The 22,220-nt window shown below is 33.7% G+C and overlaps 1 protein-coding gene across 1 annotated transcript in view; it reads left to right on the top strand.

Annotated features, from left to right (window-relative positions):
• NEGR1 (neuronal growth regulator 1) overlaps positions 1 to 22,220 on the top strand; it is a 917,236-nt gene that overhangs the window by 362,663 nt on the left and 532,353 nt on the right. Inside the window, exon 2 of the mRNA XM_061186448.1 lies at positions 21,503 to 21,735. Within this exon, the coding sequence (XP_061042431.1) occupies positions 21,503 to 21,735 (233 nt within the window). The remainder of the gene's footprint in view (positions 1 to 21,502; positions 21,736 to 22,220) is intronic.

Genomic DNA, 22,220 nt, shown 5'->3' on the forward strand with positions numbered 1-22,220 from the left:
TGATCCAGAGTGGACAAAGCGAAACTCACTGAAGTATGCACTAGGATATAGGCATGGCTTTCAGTTTGGCATCCTTTGTGCCCTCTGTGGAGCATTAATTCTGCAAGATTAATTTTGAATACCATATTTAGAGATGAATCATTTTGGGAATACCTATATATTACCTCTATGGCAGAGTTCTCATGGACATTAATATACTAAATGCTTTGAGAGTTTCAGCAGTAAGGAAACCTGATTATTTTAATTAATTTTTATGCACACAGAACTACACTTTGAAGAGATTTTTTTTTTTAACATCCCAAGGAAATAGCTCCATGCAACCCATTTTGGAAAATGCTGATTTTTACTTCATAGATAAGGCAAACTAGATCTTCAGAGACTAAGTCCTGATTAACAGTTAGTTGGTAGCAAAATAAAAATTACAGTCCAGTTTTTCAGATTTTATTTTCAAGCCCTTTTTACTAGGCTGTCTTACTACGAATCTCTGCAGTTAGAATTTAGACCAAGTGAACTTACATGACCATTAAGATGAACAGAAAGTAAAATAGGAATATTTCCTGCTGATGTGACTGACGTATATTGACAGAGAATTGCACAAACATTTTATAGCTTTTAAAGTATCAGCATTAAAAACATTGTTATTTGTTTCTCACATTGACTTTAGTAATAAATTTTGACTAATCAAGTTACTTATTTCTTATTATTGTTATGATATATAGAAAGAGTTCTTCACCTACCCCAGAGTACCTGCAGCCTTAGCAATAAATATACTTAAAGGAGCAAATTGAAAGGTGAGAATTTAATTTTGTAAGAGGATGCTACTTCACCATTATTTCTTTAGGTTGATGATGTGTTTTTAATACACTTTAATAAACTTTGATGTGATATATAGGTAATATATATCATTTATAATCATACTGAAAGAAGACTTATTCAATTAGTAATCTGTCCAATAATTGTTGAGCACTTGGTAGATGTCAGACACTGTGCTAGGCTCTATTAATATATTGACAGCAAGAAAACCCTTGTCCTCAAGGAGTTGGCAATCAAGTTTACATGTTGAAGCTGTATTTAGTATTGAAATAAATCGGAAAAAAACAACCAACTTGTTGACATATCATTTGGTAACCCAAACTACTCCATATTAGCTCTGCCTTCTTAAAATATTTACCTATATTCTTAAGATATACTTGGTTTACTGGTAAACTCAAATGAAAAGAAATTGAGTTTATCCACTTTAATGCTGTCTTCAGCACATCTTCATTTTTAAAACAGAGCAAGTGTCCTGTACAGACAGATGTGAACATAAGTCTCCACACAGAAGTATGATTTGTTTATAAGCCCTTTCTTTCCTTGGCAACAGCATAGTTAACTGAACTGAAGCTGAAATTTCTGCAGAAGTTTCATGCTGTCAACCACAAAAAAACAAAAGGGACTCACATGAAAGATGTGTATCATGATCTGTGCCATTGCTGACCTACGGCTCAGGTTTGGATATTTTAACAAAATTACTCTCATAACTTCCAGTGCTAAACTGTTTTGGGAAAAGTAAATGCAGAAGTATAAATCAGGAAACTAATAAACTTTCTTCATTTAATGCTAAAGCAGAAGACTGATCTGGAGCAACTCACAAATGGCCGATACTGCTTCTTTTGGGAGAGTAAAGACTTGGTCTCTATTCATGGTCCCTGGAGTAATAACAAGTGAGCAAACAAACAATTTGGAAGGTTATGTAAGATTCAGGTGTATAAGTGAATAGAGCCTTTCCGCCGTTTCTTCTTTTGTTCTGTAGGGAGGCCTGCTTAACCTTTGGTGGTCAAGGCTGCCTTCAGAGAATTTGCATTCTGTTGTGTCAGATGATTCCAGAGCCCTGAGTTCACTGCCATTTATATCTGTAGGCTAGGAAAGGAACAATATTAATATTCAAGAATTTATCCACTACTGTATAAGGGAATTACTTTCAGTACAATATTTTTTTTCCTCCTGTGCTGTTACTGTGCTCTTGGACCCAGGCAAGGTCTGACAATAGCCTAACAAAAAATTTCTTTTCTTTTTTTTTTTTTTTTAATTTCCTGGTCTCATTTAGACAATTTTTTGTAACATACTAGGACAAGAAGGGCTGCTCAGTGACATATGGGTAAATTGAAAGATACTTTAGAAAATTAGAGTTTTCTAATAGTCTGGAGAGTATGGTAGAAAGGGCAAGGAATTTGGATTCAGTTGGACCTTCAATTCAAATCCCTGCTCTTACTATTTCTAGTTTGTAACTTAGGACTATTAATGTCCTTAAGACTCATCTTATTCTTCTGTAAAATATAGCAACAGCAGCAACTTTATAAAGTACTTTTGAATGTTTGATTAGTGTTTAGAATATCACAAATGATGAAAAGATTGTAATCTTTATTTGATCATTTACTATCTATGATTGACAACTACAAGATTGCAATACTTTTTATTAGAATCGTATTATTGCACTGTGTATTTTCAGCAATGTTCTTACATGGATTTTTGTTTTTAATATCTTTGTTCCTCCGATTTCCTTTTTGGAAGTAAGAAAAGCATAGGTCGTTGAAAATGATGATTATTCCAGCACTTCCCTCATCTTCAATTTAGTGTTCATTAATTCTGAGGTTATTATCTACGTGAATTATCCCAGTAATTGCTTAGGTCAGCGAGATTTTTTAAGTCTTCCATTTTATTTAGGCTTATATCCAACCAACTTTAAAATAACCTCATTCAATTTTTCAAAGCCTGAATTTATGAACTGTAGTGCATGGTGTCTCAGGAAGATAGAGAATTTGGATTCATGATAATCAGTATACAGTAAATCAATTTATGTGAAAGCCCTTTTTCTTAAAGAAAGTAATTTCTCCCTTCCTTGGTTTGTCTTTGTTCTCCAAATATACCCAGTACAGCTGGCTATAAAATAACCATTTTTGATTTCAACAAGAAGCAGGGAGGAATATAAAAGTTTAAGGGTTAAAAATACCCCTCCACACATACTAATTGAAAATGTGATTATGAGGAGGAAATAAACAATCTAAGTATTATTCTTTTTTAAGGTGCTAAATGAGTAAGAAACAGTGTCGTAATTTGGTCCTACATCCATACATTTAAAATTATCCAAATAAGTTAAATAATATGGAAGTAAAGGATCCAGTAATTATATTACTTTAAGGAGAGAAATATTGATTAGATGCTAAAGAAACTTCAGTATAAAAATGTTAGTTGACTGAAGGCAGACTTTGAATAAAATTTTTAAAATAAAATTGTTGGCAATTAAATGATGGTTGCTAGCTCTACAATGACCAAATAGGGAGTTTGTGTTTTATAGTTTCAAAGCCTTGAGGATGCACAAGATCATCTATTTGGTCAGTTTTATCTCTAATTAAAGCCTACTGTATATAAGTAGTAAACTAAAGGATGAATATTTAGAGACATTAAAATGCAATGAGATTGAAAAGGAGGAAGACTGGGAAAGCTATTAAAAGTTCCCATTTTACATAAATCTAGTTCTTATAAAAAGAATATGATTGAGCACTGATGAAACTATAGTTTTCTGTTTATCCTCCTCTCCAATAAAACCTCTTAAAAGGCTTATTACATCCTTAACATCATCACTACTCTACTGAAACTGCTCTCAGTAATGTCACTGAGAAATGATCTTCAAGGTAATGATGTATTTATCAATTCCTCTTTGACTTCATAGTGTTAGACAATAAAGAACATTCATGTTCAAATATGTTTTTTCCTACTATTCTCAATACCAAAATATGCAAGATCTCTTAAGTTTCTGTCCTTTAAACTCCTCTTTATTGATATAGGTCCCATAGCATGCTCAAACCCACATAAATTATAAAAAATTTCCAAATATGTCTCTTTCCTAATGACTGCATTTATAATCATTTATTGACCATCTCCTCTTGGCGATGCCACCAGTGCCTCAAATGCAATATGTTAAAAGAAAGTAATTATTATCTCTGCCCTTAAGCCAAGTCCTTTTTCTAATTTCCCTAGACTTAAATAGTACTTGTATTTTCTGAGACATCTAAGTGCAAACAATTAGAAACAATGTCATCTGTTTGGTCTTGCTTTTTTACTAGATCCCTCATCTCTTTTAAGACTAAAAATTCCACCTTGACTATGACTCTCCCAAGTATTTTTTCCTTTAAGTTTTCTTTGTTGACAAGCCAATCAAGTCTGCAATAACTTCAGGCTAAGATCATAGCTTCTAACTAAATATTCTGCCTGTTTTAAGAATCCTCATTTCAATTCAGACTACACAAGGAGGATTTATGCTTTCCTTCTCTTATCCTCTCTTTGGAATTTTTACCTATGTGCATTATACTACCTATCACAGTATATCATTTTGTTCTATTTACCCCTGTGTCTCCTTACTATTCTGAGAATTTCTGGAATTTCTGGGACCATATATTTCCAACTCAGTATCCTTAGCCAATAGGGCAGTGCTGAAAACAAGTAGGGAGCTTAATAGCTTCTTGTGGAAAATAATGCCTGGATGAATGAAGCGAACATTTAAAGTACTGCTGTTTTCTGATTCTCCTACCTTGGGGAAATTATTAATACCTCTGGAGCCTCTTTCTTCAGTATATAAAAGGGATAATAACATATATTTCAGAGGGTTATTATGAAAATTGTATCACACAGTATATATGAAATCACTTAGCTTACTATCCAGTTCACAGGATATGCTAAAAAAAAAAAAAAAAAAAAACCCTCCTCCCTAACTCCTTCAAAAATATCCCTTATCTACTCTAAAACATCTTTATTGCTTACTGAAATTGTTCCAAAATTCACAGGTCAGCATCTGAAATCATCTGTCATTCACCTCTAGATGAATTCTGGAACCATATTCCCCACTTCTCTCCTACACTCCTATTTAATCATATCAGATTGCATGCTACACTACAGCCTCATTCCCTATTCTGTACCTCTTTACCTGTGCTTCTCTTCTTCTCTCCTGCTGTGAACTGTTCTGTTGACAGCTCTTATTCATCCCCCTATCTAACTCTCTGAATGATTCCTGTCTATAAAGAGCCATCTCACATCCCTGTTTCTCTAGGTAGTTTTCCTAATTCTTCTACTGTGGTGAGTTATGATCGCTACTTTCTTGAAGTTCTATAAACCATTAAGTATCTTATAGCACTTCTATCACATCTGTCATGGTGTAAATATTTTGCATATCCTCCATTGTTGATTGTAAGCTTATTTAAAACAAGGAAGTAGTTTTTCTTTTAATTTACTGAGGGAATTGAAATGGGAATTGACTCAGACTCAAAATAAAAATCTTGAATTCATTTTGAAGTTTGGTTATTTCTCAGTCAGATTAGACAGGTATGTCTCAGTTTCACCTTGTTTTCTGTTTAAATACAAAGTGGAGTTTAATTAGTTGTAATATTAGTGATTTGCCTGCTATAGCTGCCTGCCCATTAATAGCTGATTTGAATGACCAACTTATTTCACAAGGGTCACTGAGCATCTGTTAGATAATGATGACATTCAGCCATTGCTAAAGATGAAAGACAAATGTTCCTCATTATTTATAAGACAATTTGGAGTTTGGCAAAAATAAAACGTATACTTTGCCAAAAATGGTTTCCTTTAATTATTGCACTGGTGTGTGTTTCAAAGGAAATTTAATCCATTCACTTGTTTGTAACTCGGTAAAATGTCACTTTAAAATCTATTAGCTCTCCATAAAGTCCTATATTTATTTTATAACCCATCTTTTTTTCTTTTGTACTAAGTACATAAAAAATAAAGTGAGCCATTAAAGAATTGTGCAGTGTTGATTTGAAATCCTGGAAACATACATATGATAAACTAGTACTTTAGAGAAAACAAAAAGAAAGATATGATAGCTTCTTTCAAAGGCTCATAATTAGAGAGTCCGATTAGAGAGAGAGAGAAAGATACATGTGTGTATATAGTATGACATCCATGAAATCCTTTTGAATAAGAACTGAGTCATGAATTAAGGAGCTCAGGAGACAAGCAAGCCAGGAAACAACAGTCCTGTGTGTTCAGTATTGATTGCAAAGACAACTGTGAAATGTTGGTAACAGAAGAAAAGCTGAAGAAAGTGTGGCTATATTTCTAACATGATTTTTACAAGGCAGTTTGCGCTTAACTAACTTGCTGGGATGCTTGAAAATAATGCATTGTGAAAGATAAGAAAAGTGGATATTGTACACTTCGATTTTCATAAAAGATTTTGACAGCTTTACGTGGGAGATTAATGGCTAAGGTAGAGAATTGTAGAGTAAATGCTAAGGAGTTTCTTACATAGGAAACCATTTCAAGAATAAAACAGGGTCTTCGAGGGTGAAAATATTTCAAGTAAAAGAAGAATTTCAAATGTAGCAACCCTGGGACTTCCCTGGTGGTCCAGTGGTTAAGAATCCACCTTCCAATGCAGGGGACGTGGGTTTGATCCCTGGTCGGAGAACTAAGATCCCACATGTCAGGGCAACTAACCCTACGCACTCTAGAGCCCATGCGCCACAACTAGAGAGCCCGGGCACTGCAACTACTGAGCCCGCCTGCCACAACGAAAGATCCCGCATGCCACAACGAAATATCCCGCATACCACAACTAAGACCCGACACAGCCAAATAAATAAATAAATAATTTTTAAAATGTAGCAATCCTTAAAATTATTGGGGGCACTGCACTTTAAATTTCTAATTTAAAAAGCACTCAATATCCATTCTTCTTTTCCGTCTCTAATTCATTATGACCATATGTTTATCATGTTTAATTACATTCCACAAATATGTAATATGCTAACTACAAGCTATACTAAAAGCAATTGCTAGTGTGTTCAGCAAGAAAATGCAGATACCTTTAAGGACAGTGGGTGAAAAATTTATCTTTTGCTGAGAAATGAAAGAATTACCGTAGGAGGAACCTAAAGTTGGAAGTCCAAGGTAAATGACATAAACAATGATAATATGTAGCCAAGAACATGTTTGTAGATCATCAAACAAAAATTTAAAAACCTATCTTTGTATGTGTAAGGATAACAATTAAAAATATTACATTGCTCCAATCAAATTAAAACCAAATGAGTAAGGTTTCTCATGTTTAACAAAATATTTGTTCATTTATTGAGTTTTCTTTATGCCTCCTCCTTACTCACTATTTATCTACTTAACCCAGCCCTTGAGCTTTTTTCACATGTTCCAGAAATTTAGGAAAGAAAATACCATGATGTGAGTGGCTTCCATTTGTTTTTTCTGAGACAAATAGGAGTTTGTTCTACTTTCAGTGCATCAAACCTAGAATTTGGCCTATGTAATTTTTATAGTTAAATGAACAGCAGGTAAAAACTAACTCTGTAGACAGTGGGCATTCCTGTTTGTTCCAAATGATATATTCCGTTTTGGAACCGTAGAGGAAATCCAGACATTCATGGGTGTGTTTTAATTTAGAATAATCAGGAACAAAAGCTCTAAAATACAGTGGGAGTAGGGTGAATGCCAGTGCTACCTCTTCTATTAAACCTGCTCTGACCTAGTCCCACCCTTTTCTGTGTCCAGAAGAATTTGATTTCTTCTCTTTTATAAAACATTTGCACAATATCTTATTTCAAGTCCTCATATTATTCAAAATACACACATTTTTTTTAAGCACCAACTGTGCAACAGACATTGTGCTCATTACTGGTCATCATAGTGAATAAGTCAACCAGGGTCCTTTACAGTTTAGCAGGGGTGATACAATTAAGCAAGGGATTTTGCAGTGCAGGGTAATAAAGCAAGGTAGTTAACATGCTGGGGGAAATGCAAGCTTTAGGAAAGGTCCATTAAAGCTGTCTAGGGGCTTGGAGCAGAGATGTCACAGAGGGCTTTCCAAAGAAATGACATCTAAGGTGAGGTATTTAGGTCTTGTCACCTGGAACATTTCAGTTAATCTTCACAAAATAGCTTCTTCAAGTACATATTACTATCCTCATTTTAAAGAATCAAATGTGAAGGCTTAGAAAAATTAAGTAGTGCCCAAATTGCTAGGGCTAGTTAGTGTCAATAAGAATTGTGATCCAACTCCATGTTGTTCTGAATTCGAGGTAAAACTATCTTGGAGAAACCGTATCAGTATTTTTCCCAGATTTCAATTCATCTGTTTTTAGAGAACATCATAGTTATGGTTTTCTTTTTTGCTCTTCAAGTTTGCTTTTTATAGTGACTCAAGGAAGTAGTGACTAATATCACAGAATTCTGACCTTGGGAGATGATTCAGTCACGGAGATAGGAAAATATGCAGCAGTCTAGTAAGGAGAGATCCAGTCAGAAAGTCATGGCTGAAATTTCAGCTTTTCCTAAATCACAGTGGAATTTTACATCCCTTGGAGGCACTTGCTTTCCTGAGCCAGCCAGGCACTGAGAGATGACAGGTCCAGCTGTCCACTAGATGCTACTACTGGATGGATCCTCTAGCAAGAGAAGCATTAATATTTAGAGAGATTCTGGTACTTTCTGTAAGAAAGAGCTCAGATGACATTAATATAAATTATATGTTGGTTACATATTCAGATTTTGCCATCGTTTACTATTCTTGTAATTATAAGTATTCATTTTTACTTCTTGTGCATTTTTACACTGAATGTGTCTCTCCTCCCTTCTCTCACAACACACACACACAAGCACACACACAGCTCTTGAAGCACACACATACCTCTTGAAACAACAAAGGTTTAACAATAATGAAAGAATTGATCACAGAGAAAAGTATATTTTAGATTTCTGAAAAAGAAAAGAAACCCAAAAGACTACCAACACATATATTTAAAATACACAGGTATTAGCTAAAAATTTTCAAGTGTATTTTAATATTGAGTAAACAAAAAAAGAATAATTAAGCTCTGGACATTTAGCAAAATTAAGATATTATTATCAGCAGTTTTAAAAGACTAGCTAAATATTTTTAATTTACTGATGAATAGATGATTATCATGTAGCCTGGCTCAGATTTCCAGCAACTTTAAACATACACTTGAAATAGAAGGAATTCAGACTTTTTAAGCAATTATTCAACAAGCCCATGTTGTTCATGAAGAATGTCTTTGGGGCAGTACAGGCAATCTGAAAACTAATATTTTAATAATTCTCACATAGATTCAGTTGTCTATATTCCCTACCCCTAGGTAGATAGAAGCTGAAGGTTGAAAAGGAGAAAAAATAGAGGCAAATAATGCTGATAGCTTTAAATGAGTTAAATAGCTTAACAGTAGAAAAAGATACAAACTACTGCATTTCAGGTATCAAAAATTTTCCAAATGTGGTATAAATGCCCTAAAGATATATGATGACTTTCAAAGGCCTGGGCAGGAACAGATAATTTTTTAAAATTTCTTGACTTAAATTTTCATATGTTTCCTTTCCTGAAATTGACCTGCCTGAGAGTGTAGGTCTGTGGTTGAATTGCTTCCAGTTCCTACCTCTTACTTTTGCACTCATCTTTCACTAAATCTCTCAAACATACAGAATCGTATCATGGAGCATAGTCCAAAGTGTAAAACCCACAGGAAATGAAACAAAGAGACTATATAAAATGTTGGTGTTCTCTAGGTCCATCCATGTTGCTGCAAATGGCATTATTTCATTCTTTTTATGGCTGAGTAATATTCCATTGTATATATGCATGTACCACTTCTCTACCCATTCCACTGTCAATGGACATGTAGGTTGCTTCCATGTCTTGGTTATTGTAAGTAGTGCTGAAGTGAACATTGGGTTGCATGTATCTTTTCGAATTAGAGTTTTCTCTGGATATATGCCCAGGAGAGGGATTGCTGGATGATTAGGTAACTCTGTTTTTAGTTTTCCGAGGAACCTCCATACTGTTCTCCATAGTGGCTGCACCAACTTACATTCCCACCAACAGTGTAGGAGGGTTCCACATGGATATTTATTGTAAGACCACTCCTAACCCAGAACTATCCTAGCTCTAGGAACCATTCACTCTCTCCTTGGCCATAAGATATCTCATTGTCCTTGGAACAAAATGCAAATTCTTATATAATGGGCCATAAAGCCTTACATGATCTGATCCCTGCATTTTTTTTTTTATCTTGAGAGAGAAGAATAGAGCTAGAAGAATCAGACTCCCTGACTTCAGACACTACTACAAAGCTACAGTAATCAAAACAGTATGGTACTGGCACAAAGACAGACTTATAGATTAATGGAGTAGGATAGAAAGTACAGAGATAAACCCACACACTTATGGTCAATTAATCTACAACAAAGGAGGCAAGAATATACAATAGAGAAAAGACAGTCTCTTCAATAAGTGGTGCTGGGAAAACTGGACAGCTATGTGTGAAAGAATGAAATTAGAAGTTTCTCTAACACCATACACAAAAAATAAACTTGAAATGTATTAAAGACCAGAATGTAAGACTGGATACTATAAAACTCTTAGAGGAAAACATAGGCAGAACACTCTTTGACATAAATCTTAGCAATATGTTTTTGGATCCACCTCCTAGAGTAATGAAAATAAAAACAAAAATAAACAAATGGGACCTAATGAAACTTAAAAGCTTCTGCACAGCAAAGGAAACTATAAACAAAATGAAAAGACAACCTACAGATTGGGAGAATATATTTGCAAGTGATGCAGCTGACAGTGGATTAATATCTGAAATATACAAATGGCTCATGCAGCTCAATATCAAAAAAACAAACAACCCAATCAAAAAATGGGCAGAAGACCTAAGTAGACATTTCTCCAAAGAAGACATACAGATGGCCAACAAACACATGAAAAGATGCTCAACATCACTAATTATTAGAGAAATGCAAATCAAAACTACAATGAGGTATCACCTCACACCAGAGGTCAGAAAGGCCATCATCAAAAAATCTACAAACAATAAATGCTGGAGAGGGTGTGGAGAAAAGGGTAGCTTCTTACACTGTTGGTGGGAATGTAAATTGGTACAGCAACTATGAAGAACAGTATGGAGGTTCCTTAAAAAAATAAAAATAGAGTTACCATATGATCCAGCAATTCCACTCCTGAGCATATATCTGGAGAAAACCATAATTCTAAAAGATACATGCACCCCAATGTTCATTGCAGCAGTATTTACAATAACTAAGATATGGAAGCAAGCTAAATGTCCATCCACAGTGGAATGGATAAAGAAGATGTGGTACATATATACAATGGAATATTACTCTTCGGCCATAAAAAAGAATGAAATAATGCCATTTACAGCAATATGGATGGACCTAGAGATTGTCATACTAAGTGAATTAAGTCAGACAGAGAAAGACAAATATCGTATGATATCACTTATATGTGGAATCTAAAAAGATGATACTGATGAACGTGTTTACAAAGCAGAAACAGACTCAGACTTTGAAAACAAACTTACAGTTACCAAAGTGGGAAGGTGTGTGTGGGGGGAATGAATTAGGAGTTTGGGATTGACATATGCACATTACTATATATGGGATATATGGTCAACAAAGACCTACTGTATAGCACAGGGAACTCTACTCAATATTCTGTAATAACATATATGGGAAGAGAATCTTAAAAAAGAATGGATATATGTGTAGCTGAATCACTTTGCTGTACACCTGAAACTAACACAACATTGTAAATCAACTATACTCCAATATAAAATAAAAATTAACTTAAAAAAAAAATAAAATATTGCTGTTGATTTTGATATAACGAATAATTCTAGAGTCTGCTAAATTCTATTGCAATTTAAGCAGTTTCAAATTTTCTTTCAACACATCTACATGAACATCTACATGAAGATATAATAGAGTTATAAAAGATATTGGGAATGTTTTTGATGATAGATTACTGTAATCATATCATTCTGATGGAGCTAAAAAGTTGAGTGGTTGCTATAACAGGATTCTTTCTATCATAGTTTTATTTAAGAAAACAAGGTTCTGGAGAATTGATTCTAAACTCTATTTCACGTGAGCAAATAGCATCCTTATTTGCACAAGGTTTTTGCATGTGTCTAGATAAAGCCACCTCATTAAGACATCCATTATTATCTATGTAAAGCAATAAAAAAGTTCAATATTTATCAAAATGTATGATATATATGATTTAATCAATTGTATACTATTAATGATTGTAAAAATAAATTCCTCCATAATATTTTTTATACTTAGATCCTTCCAGTCATAAGAATTTTTATACTCAATTTACATTTAATTTTACTGCAGAGAAGATAAGGTATCAATAAAAGATTTTAATTTTTTAAAATTTAAGTTAGAATCAAATTATATAGCACAAGTGGAACGAAAATATGAGTTTGAGGAGAAAGAGCAACAATGTAGCCTTTTTTAAAAAACAGCTTGTTCATCTTTTAAAAAAAATGATAGTGAATATCAAATCACTGTTATTTAGATTTTCTTGGATGCATTTAAAAGTGAGAATTAACACATTTAAAAGTGAGGATTAAGAGTTTTATTTTAAAATATCCATGTTTATAGTAATCAGAAATTATAATTTTTGCAAAGACCTTAGCTTACAATAAAAATTTGAGGTGACAATTTAAAAACATGCAATAGTTTACGTAGAACCTGTTAGTTTCTATATAGTTTCTATAGAAAATCATTTTATGGACCATAAAAGCAAAAAGAAAACAATTGCTCACCTTTACTTCATCTCGCTGAGTTTGGGAAGATCACTGTGCTCATGCATCTGCAAATAGAGGTTCATAACCATGTCCTCGAGTTATGAGGAAAATTAACTCATAAAACCTTATAATAATTACAAAGTATTTTCCTGTATATTTTTCCTTATAACTTTATAAATCTATCTGCCATGCAGAGTCTCATTTAATCTTATACCAAAATAGGAATTAGTACAAGTGGTGCTATCTCCATTTTGCAAATACGCGAGTAAGGCTTTAACAGAGTTACTTTAATTGAGTCGAGTTACTTGCCCAAAACAATTGCTAGTAAACCAGGGACTTGGTATGTAAACATAAGTTTTGAGTGTCAATATAACTTAAAAAAAAGGCAGTAACACTGAAACTCTCTTTTTCTTAACATGCTCTGCCTATAAGGGGAGGAAGTACAATAAAAAAAAAAGCTTTTCTGGAAGTTCAAGGAAGGTAAAATAGGAGAAGTACTTTAAGATATGACATTCATTTATGTGCAAAATTATTTCTTTTGAACCAGCCCTGGGCTATGGCAATGTATTTGCTCTATCAAGCCAGACTCTACGAATGCCTTTTTTTTTTCCTCCTTCAAATTATATTTTATAGCACAAAGGGATTTTGGTCATTGATGATGGTGATAGTTTGTTTTGTTTTAAACATCAAGTTAACCATAGGAAGGTGGATTGAAAATAATTATCCTTAATTACGTACTTACCGTGTATCTGGCTCCATCCTGAGCACATTTAACAAACAAATCCTCATTACAATCTTATCAAATAATAAATAATATTTCTAATCCCATTTTACAGGTGAGAAAACTAAGGTAAATTAATTTGCCCTAGGTTCCACTGCTAGTACACAAGAAAGGTAACATTTGAACTCCAATATTAACTATAATTGATCACTACACTATGCTGCTTCTCAAGGACAAATAATTTGTCCCTGTGATCTAACAAAAACTTAAATATGATACTATTTTTAACTTTTAGCATATTTTGAGAAAATATAATCAGTTTAAATTTGTTTGCAGGAAGCAGATGAAAAACAAAAAAAAAACTACATTTTTTTTTCCCCTCTGGGATATGTTCCCTAATTTGTATTTTAAGGCATATCTCATATTGAAATATGGCTTAGTTTTCTCAAGAGAGGACAGGTAAATATGGATTAATGGCTACTTTAGTTAATGATCACAAGGCTGGTTTTAATTAATTGTGCTATGTAGCCATTCTTTATTCATAAAGTAAAATTTGTGCTCAGAATACCTTTTATTAGAAAAAAGGCAAGAAGAAAAATCCATCGGTGACCAGTAGAAAGTTTAAAGGTCAACATTAAGCAGAGCGAGAAAGAGGAAATAATTATTTTTGTTTTTTAAATATCTGTATTTACTGATGCTGTAAAGTAGCATATACTTAATTTGACAAAACAGTTGAGTTTAGAACATTTCTGTATATCCATTTGCTGTTTCTTATTTTATCATCTGTATTTATATGCAAATAGAATACTTTACAAATGACTTAAACACAAAGATGTTTACTGGAAGGAAGTAGGTGTTTGATGGAAAGGAGTAGAATTGCTGATATTGTTTTTGGTACAGAATTCCATGTGGTTTTTTCCCTTGTTTTAAGAGTGAGGTGTCTGTATCTAGCTCCATCCCTAAGAAGATGGGATAGAGAGGCTTGCCTGGAGCCTAGAGCATTATCTCTTCACTTCTCTGGACCTGGCTGCATTCCCCTTCTCTGATATTGCTATTTTAAACACCTCCTGCATGCATTCTGAATGTTGTGTTCATTCCCTTTATAGCTCCTGAGGTGAAAGTCCAACTTCTCTAGGAAGCAGCTGCCAGGGAGATAGCACTGCAGACAGAATTCTCCCCACAGCGGTTAAGAGACCCTGCCAGTTAACAAAAATCTTGAAGCCCTTCCAGATCCAAATATCTCACATTTACGTCCATGTGGGAGAAAGCAAGTGGTTTAGTTGAATTTAAAAAGTAGAAATGACAAATTTCCAATTTGATTCCTGAGTAAAGCCATTTGAACAGAGCTAGTCTTAAACTAACTTTTTAAATATGTAACTCCTCTTCCTTTTTACATTCTCTGCCTCATTTATCCATCCTGCATTCATGCATGCACCATTTTTAATGTAGAGATAATAAGACCTACCTACCTCTCAAAATGCTTTTGTGAGGGTTAAATGAGATCATATATGAAAGTATTTTCCATACCACTTAACCCATAGTCAGCATTCAGCAAATGGAATTTATTATTATTATCAAGACAAGACGATCATAATTAGACTTTAGTAATAGGCCAAAAATGTCAGTACGTTGCACAAAGACTTTCCTACTCTCTTTAGTCAATATATAGGCTTTCTTTCACTCTATCCATGCCTATTTTACTTAATAAATGTTAATTCATATGTTGAGTGATTTACAAATAACGTATTGAAACACCCTAAAAGTAAAAATTCCTTGGCATAGCCTTTTCTAAACATGGTCAGACAGGCTAAAATGGAAGCTTGACTTAAATGAGACAATGAAAAGAAAAAGATAAAGCAATTTGTAGTATTATAGAAAAACATGGTTTAATTATCAGTTAAAATGAGTGATTTCAATGTCTGGAATTTAGAGATTAATCCCAAACCAAATTTTGATTATTTCTTAGGCATTTAAAATGTTGGGTTTTATATACATATATATACACATACATGTATATATGTATATATATACATATTGTATATATATGTTTTTAAAAATACAGACTTACTATAAACTTTGCATTAAAATAAGACTTAATTAAAGGTATGAATTAATACCATTGCCTGATCACATTAAAGTTCACTTCTTTTATTAATTAGGTATAGAATGTATGAAAAAGCAATAAAATTTTTTTTAAAAAGCTTTATTATTTTCAGTGTTCTTTTCTCTGATTTACAATATCAAAAATACGTATGTTTGAGAATTTGCTGTTATAATTACATAGTAGCTCATAACTTTCAATCTCTTATCCAAGACATTTTTAATATAGCTTTATTATTACAAAGATGTACTAGAGTAAAATGTATAGGAAATCAATTTCTTTCTCTTACAAAATAAGAAATCAATGTTATTTGGTATTTTTTTTTTTTTGTGCTACCATGTAAAAAGTAAAATGTACCCAACATGGCATATTTCCCATTCTAAAAATAAATGTACATGTGTCATTAATAATACATACTTATGCCTGGAGGTTTAATGAAATTATGTCATAATAAAGTTATTATGATGCATTACAAATTTCAATAAACAAGTCATAAGTTACATAACCTCTCTGTACCTCACTTCCTTTGCTGTAAAATGGGCAAAATGATAACTTGACGGTATCTATCACAAAGGGTTGTTGTGAAGATTGAATGAGAAATAGATATCATGTGTTTAGAACAGTATCTGGCAGATAGTAATGTTAGTATATATATTATTATCTACACAACAGTATTGAACTGTTACCTGCAGAAGTGCATTTCTCACTTAGAAATCTCTTTAAATATATCTTAAAATATAATTTTCACCATCTATAAGGGTGAGTGCTTCATTAAATAAGTTCATTAGACAAATTGATGATTCTTTGAAAATCCACAATTTGAAATCCAAATTGTGGATTTCCCTTGACAAAGTCATGCACGCCCTACACTTGCCAAAATAGAAAGATAATAGGAAGCATTTCACCCATAATATTATATATAAAGATATTATTGTCTAGTAAATATTACATGTTATGTAATATCACTTATATATACATCTATACATATATGTGTATAATTATCTGTATCCATATCCATATTCATATCTATACCCATATCAATATCTATTGTATTATCCAAGGAATAACTGGCATGAAAGACATTAAGAAGAGAACACCTTAAAAACAAAGGCAAGTGTGTGAGGAGATAGAATTTGTTCTGTTCTATTTAATCTCTACTTTACTTTTCTTACCTCATATTGGCCTTGAAACCAGGGTATCAAAGCTCTCTTTGTATGCAGAATTAGCATAGAGGTTGTATGATATTCTGAATTTTTTTATTTTTTCTGTGTGCTTTTGAAAGTTCTTCTGTCAAATTTAGAACTTTGTGATACAATGAAAAGACAGCTGTGAAGGTAGCTGGCCAGTCCCTTCATAGGTAGATCATTTTCACATGGTTTAGCTTTGGATCCAAGGGAAATTGTACTTTTCTTCTCTTATTAATTAGTACCTTTAATAGGGGCTTTCATTAATCAACGGGTCTTGAGAAAAGCTGGTCTTTTTCCATCGAGCGGAATAAATCCTGCTGTGTGGGGTAATGGTAATGGCGCTAAGGCTTATGTTTTTGGAATGTGTTACAGGGAATTTAGAGATATGAAAGGAAAAAATCATTCTTCAGCAGCCACAGGCTTAATTTCTTAATCGAGTTTAAAAAATAATAAATAACCAAATATGCTAATTTCCACTAAGCTCTCTGATGTCCACCTTTCAGATTTAATCACCACAGGAGATAGTGTCACAGAGAGGTCTGTTAGAATTACTCCAACATCATTTTGTTCAACTAGCACCTCACCAAGCGGGACTTTATACCCTCAAAATAAGGACCTGCCTGATATGTACAAATCTCATTTATAAAGGAGCTCCTTAAAAGATTTCAGAAGCAGCAGTGCCAGTCTTATTAGAAAAGCATTAACTATCTTAAGCCTGGGTTTAAATAAATAACAGTCTTGAACAAAATGAACTATTAAAGCTATTTTCTATACCTTTTCCAGCAACCAGATGTTTGGAACTATGTTACACAACATCCAGATGATTGAAAATTTAAGTGTTTGTCATGATATTTGTCTTGGTGTTAGCACAGCTTATGTTGAGGAGTGTATTTTTGGAACTGCTTCAGTCATCTCCCTATAAAGTAGGTAGTCTAGAAGATTTTTTTAAGTTGGGGGGGGAAACTCCTTTCAAAAAAAGCTGTGGCATACTCAATTAAAGGATATATTCATTATTAAACATTTTATTCAGATTATTTCATTATCTAGACTTCAAAGGGATCCTAAGATCACTAGCTGTTAAAACGTTATATTTGGAAGTCCAGAGATGAAAAATGATCCAAGTTTTTGACCCAAGAACTATTGCTTCATCCTACCCTCATCAGTGATCTGATCATCTTTGCTTCACCACCCTCTCTCTCACACATTAATTTCTCCATCCTAAACAGGAGAACCCCTCACCTTTGCTGCTGTGTAACTTTGCTACTGTGTAATACATTATGCAGACCTCTGTGGGAGGAGAGTTCCAGGCAGAAGAAGCAGTAAGAAATGCCAACTTCCTGGGGCAAGAGCAAGTGTGATTTGTTGGAAGCACAGCTGGAGGCCCAGAGTCTAGAGCAGAGTAAATGGGAAAGAGTGGGAACTGACAAGGTCAGAGAAGCATCAAGGGGCCAGATCACATAGGATGATTGGTCACTATAGGGATTAAGAGTTTTTCTTATGAGTGAAATAGGAAGGCTTAGAGTTGTCGATGATCTGATTTAAACTCTAAAGTTCATTCTGTTTATTGTGGGGAGAATGGAGTCAAGGGCAGAAGCAAGAGACCCTCAGACAATTATAATAATCCATTATAACAACAATTTAATTACTATATTTTCACTTCCTATTCTTTATGATGGCTAGTCATGAATATAATTTATCATCCTTGCTAAATTATAAATTCTGTGTGGGCAAGGATTCCAACAGATTATATCTTTACACATTAGTGTTCTTCAACTAAAAAAAGTTTTTGATGCTCGAAGAGTACAAAATGAAATTCTCACCACTTCTGTCCTTTTTCCACCCTCCCGCTCCCCTCTATCATACCCTAAATACTTTCCTTCTTTCCAGAATTTCTTCTTAATACAGCATACACATATCTAGCAGTATCTCTTTGTGTACATGAAAAAAACAAAAACAAAACCAAAAACAAACTCGGGGGGAAGTGGAGAACAAAGAGGAGGTAGATAGATAGGAGACATAGTCCTTATTCTCAAGGAATCGTATGTGTATATGCCTATTTCATATATTTTACATAATCATCTTATAGCTGAGCTTAAAACTACATACAGTATGTATAAGTATCTTATGTTTTTATAAAAATAGAAAGTCATTCCTAGGCCTTGCTATTCTCAATTTGTAAAATTCCATATATGGTAATTTGAGTTATTTAGGTTCTACTTCAGTAGTGTAATCTGAGAATTGCTCTACAGAAGTCCAAGGAAATAATACCCCAATTTTCTTTTTTTTCCCTGAGTCTCATTCAAGGGTCTTCCTAATGTATGTCTTGAAAAGCTTTGGGTTGGGACCAATAACAATTATGGAAGATAGTTATCCAAGCCGAGGAGACACAAAGGGCCCCCCCTTTTTTTTTTCATTTTTTTCAGTGAAGAAGTTAGAGTCTCTTCTCCTGTGAAGGTCCCTGACATGCCAGAACAGAGGAATAGTGCTTATGCTAAGATTACGAGTTAGAACCCAGATCGGGTCTATGAAAGCTCTAGTATCTAAATACTAGTTACTCTCTGTGGTCTTCCTGATACCCCCCCAAATAAAGGTAAAGCTGCTGCTGTCTCTAGGGAAAGGGAAATGCCAGGCAGAGTGTTCTAAATCAGACTTTCATGGTAAAATATCCATTAATGATTAATTTTCTGCTTCCTTTAGAATAGGACAGGTTAAGCAGTTGGTCACATTCAGTAAATAAGAAATTACTTGCAGTAATGTCTGCAACATTCTAATCATCTTCCCATTTCTGAAAACTATTTTAAAAGTCTTTGATCTGCATTATGGTGAAAAGGACATTGAATGTGGAAATAGAAGGCTTGATTATGAATTCAGCTTTGCCACCCACTAACAGTGTGGCTTGGGCAAGTCATTTAACAACAAAATTCCATTTATATTCCAGTGATGAATTGAGCATAGCAATCTATACCTCACAGGGTTGTTATGAGCACCAGATAGGATAAAGTGTGAAGGCCACAAATGCAGAGGTCACACAATAAACATTTGATGAACCCACATATTAAATACAGACAGCGGAATTATCATAATCCTAGTAGTGGTATTTCAGTGTTCTATGCTATACCAGTACACGTGTGATCTTGTGAAATGGGAACTATGACCCCTGTATCTTCTTTCTGCATGTTATTAAGAATGACAATATACTATAATTGTTTAATTATGTCATTAAAGTGGGTTTTATTTTCTTCATTAAATACATCAGGAAAAGCTTTTCAATTAACGATGACCTTTATGACTTCTACTAGTTTGTATTCTGTAGATGCTGAAGCTGACTGCAAATTAGATTCTGCAATGTACCTTGTTCCTTATTTTTTCACCCACTGATTAGTTTGATACAGTTGGCAGCAGCCTACCCTGTTGCTTTCAGCTTGCAATTTTGTAGCAATCTCAAAACACTGTTCAATCCCCCAAGGTGTTCTGTAGAAATGCTGTCAAACTATTTCGATGTATGTGTATTTTCATTCTGTAGCTGTGCTTTGTACTCATTTAAGAGAACCAGTCTTTAATTTGTATCAGCACGTTTTCAAGTTGAAACTTAGAATGCCAGTCCTCAGCAAAATCACTGATATATGACCACAGCCTTCTGTTCTAAATCTTGACATGACTGACTCCTATTAGATACAAAGCTATATTTTTAAATTTTGTTATAGAATACAACTCTGAATAAATGGCTTCAAATTTGGCCTTAAAATCTACTAGTAGTCATCATGCTTGCTATTATCATCCAGCTCTAGTTTACCTTTCCAATTTTGTCTCTCATCCCTCCTACCTTATATCCCATGCTTCTCTGTACTTCCTTAAAATGCCTGGCTGTCTCTCTCACCTTTCCTGGGAGTTATCCACATATAGCACCTCTGTCTAGAACACCACATCTTCCACTCCTCATCTCTTTATCTCAGGCATTTTTCTATTCTAGAAAGCCTTTTTCTGTACTCACGACAACCTTTCTAAGTCAAGTAACCCTCGTTTGTCTCTCATGTACCTTGTGCCTGATTTCATAAAAATATTCTTCTTTCTGTATAGTATTAATTGGTTGACTTAATGAGATTGTCCTCCTTAGTAGACTAAAAGTTTTGGAGAGCAAAGGCAATACCCTTTGAATCCATGAATAGTAGGTGCTCCATACATGTTTTTGTTGGATAAATGAATGCTTTCTGGAAAAACTATTGGTCAGTTCATTGAAAAGACAGCAAGAATTTGCTACTAAAAGTATTATATTAGCCTTGCTACATTTAATTACAACAGCAATATTATCAGTGAAATGCAGTTCATAGTTTCAGTGTACAGGTCTACCGCTCTGCAAATGCAGGTAATTTTAAAAATAAACATGTATATGGTACCATTCTGTGCTTTATGTATCTGGTACATTATATTCAGAATTGGATTGGGTTAAACCAGGCTAGCTCATGAACCTATTCTACTTCTTATAATTTCAAAGAAAGAAATGTGTTTTAATGTTGAAATTGTTATTTGAACTAATTTAACCTTATTTAAATTTACTTGTCATCCAGACAGAAAGAAAAAGGATTTTGACTGGCTTTGAATTAAAATACACATACACACACACACACACACTTAAAAAACAAAACTAAACCAAACTGTAGGAAGGTATTGTTTCATATTTGCTTTGGGAATGAAAAATGTACCAGTGTGTTCATGTCTCCTGTGTTTATGGCTGATGTTTGCATTTGATGCAGTGCTGTAATTCAGCATATGGAAATACACTCAGAACAAAGATAATATTGTCTCTCATTTTCATTTTGATTAATAATGTTCTGTCTCTGGTAATTTGTAGGTGTTATTTGGAAGATGGCGCTTCAAAGGGTGCCTGGCTGAACCGGTCAAGTATTATTTTTGCGGGAGGTGATAAGTGGTCAGTGGATCCTCGAGTTTCAATTTCAACATTGAATAAAAGGGACTACAGCCTCCAGATACAGAATGTAGATGTGACAGACGATGGCCCATACACATGTTCTGTTCAGACTCAACATACACCGAGAACAATGCAGGTGCATCTAACTGTGCAAGGTATGCATTTCCATGTCTGCTACGCTTAGAAATGTTCAATATTTAGATATCAAAATGACCGAGAGGTAGCTGACAATGTTGAAAGATATGTTGTCATTGTCTTCAGGGATTTATGTTCCTAGATTCCATTAAGTATAATGGCTTTTATAGGCATACAAATCCCCACTTAACTGAGATCAAAAATTATCCATTAACATCACATTATGATTATTTTGTATATGATTCATTTTGTATCTTCCTATGAGTCACCCCTTCAATAAATCTTTGAGAACCCATGATTGGTACATTAAAATAAATTTTTGATAGCCTATGATGGCTACATTAAAATATTAGAACTTTTTGAAATATGAATAATAACTCTTTAAAAGTAATCCTCAAGCTTTCCAACACTCTGTCTCAGTTCAACTTCTATTTACTTTGATTCAAGTCACAATGAAAAGAAGCAGCCTTCTAGAATTACTTTATTTAAATATAGAATAATTGAA

This window comes from Eubalaena glacialis, chromosome 3 (assembly GCF_028564815.1).
Source record: "Eubalaena glacialis isolate mEubGla1 chromosome 3, mEubGla1.1.hap2.+ XY, whole genome shotgun sequence".
Lineage (NCBI taxonomy): Eukaryota > Metazoa > Chordata > Mammalia > Artiodactyla > Balaenidae > Eubalaena > Eubalaena glacialis.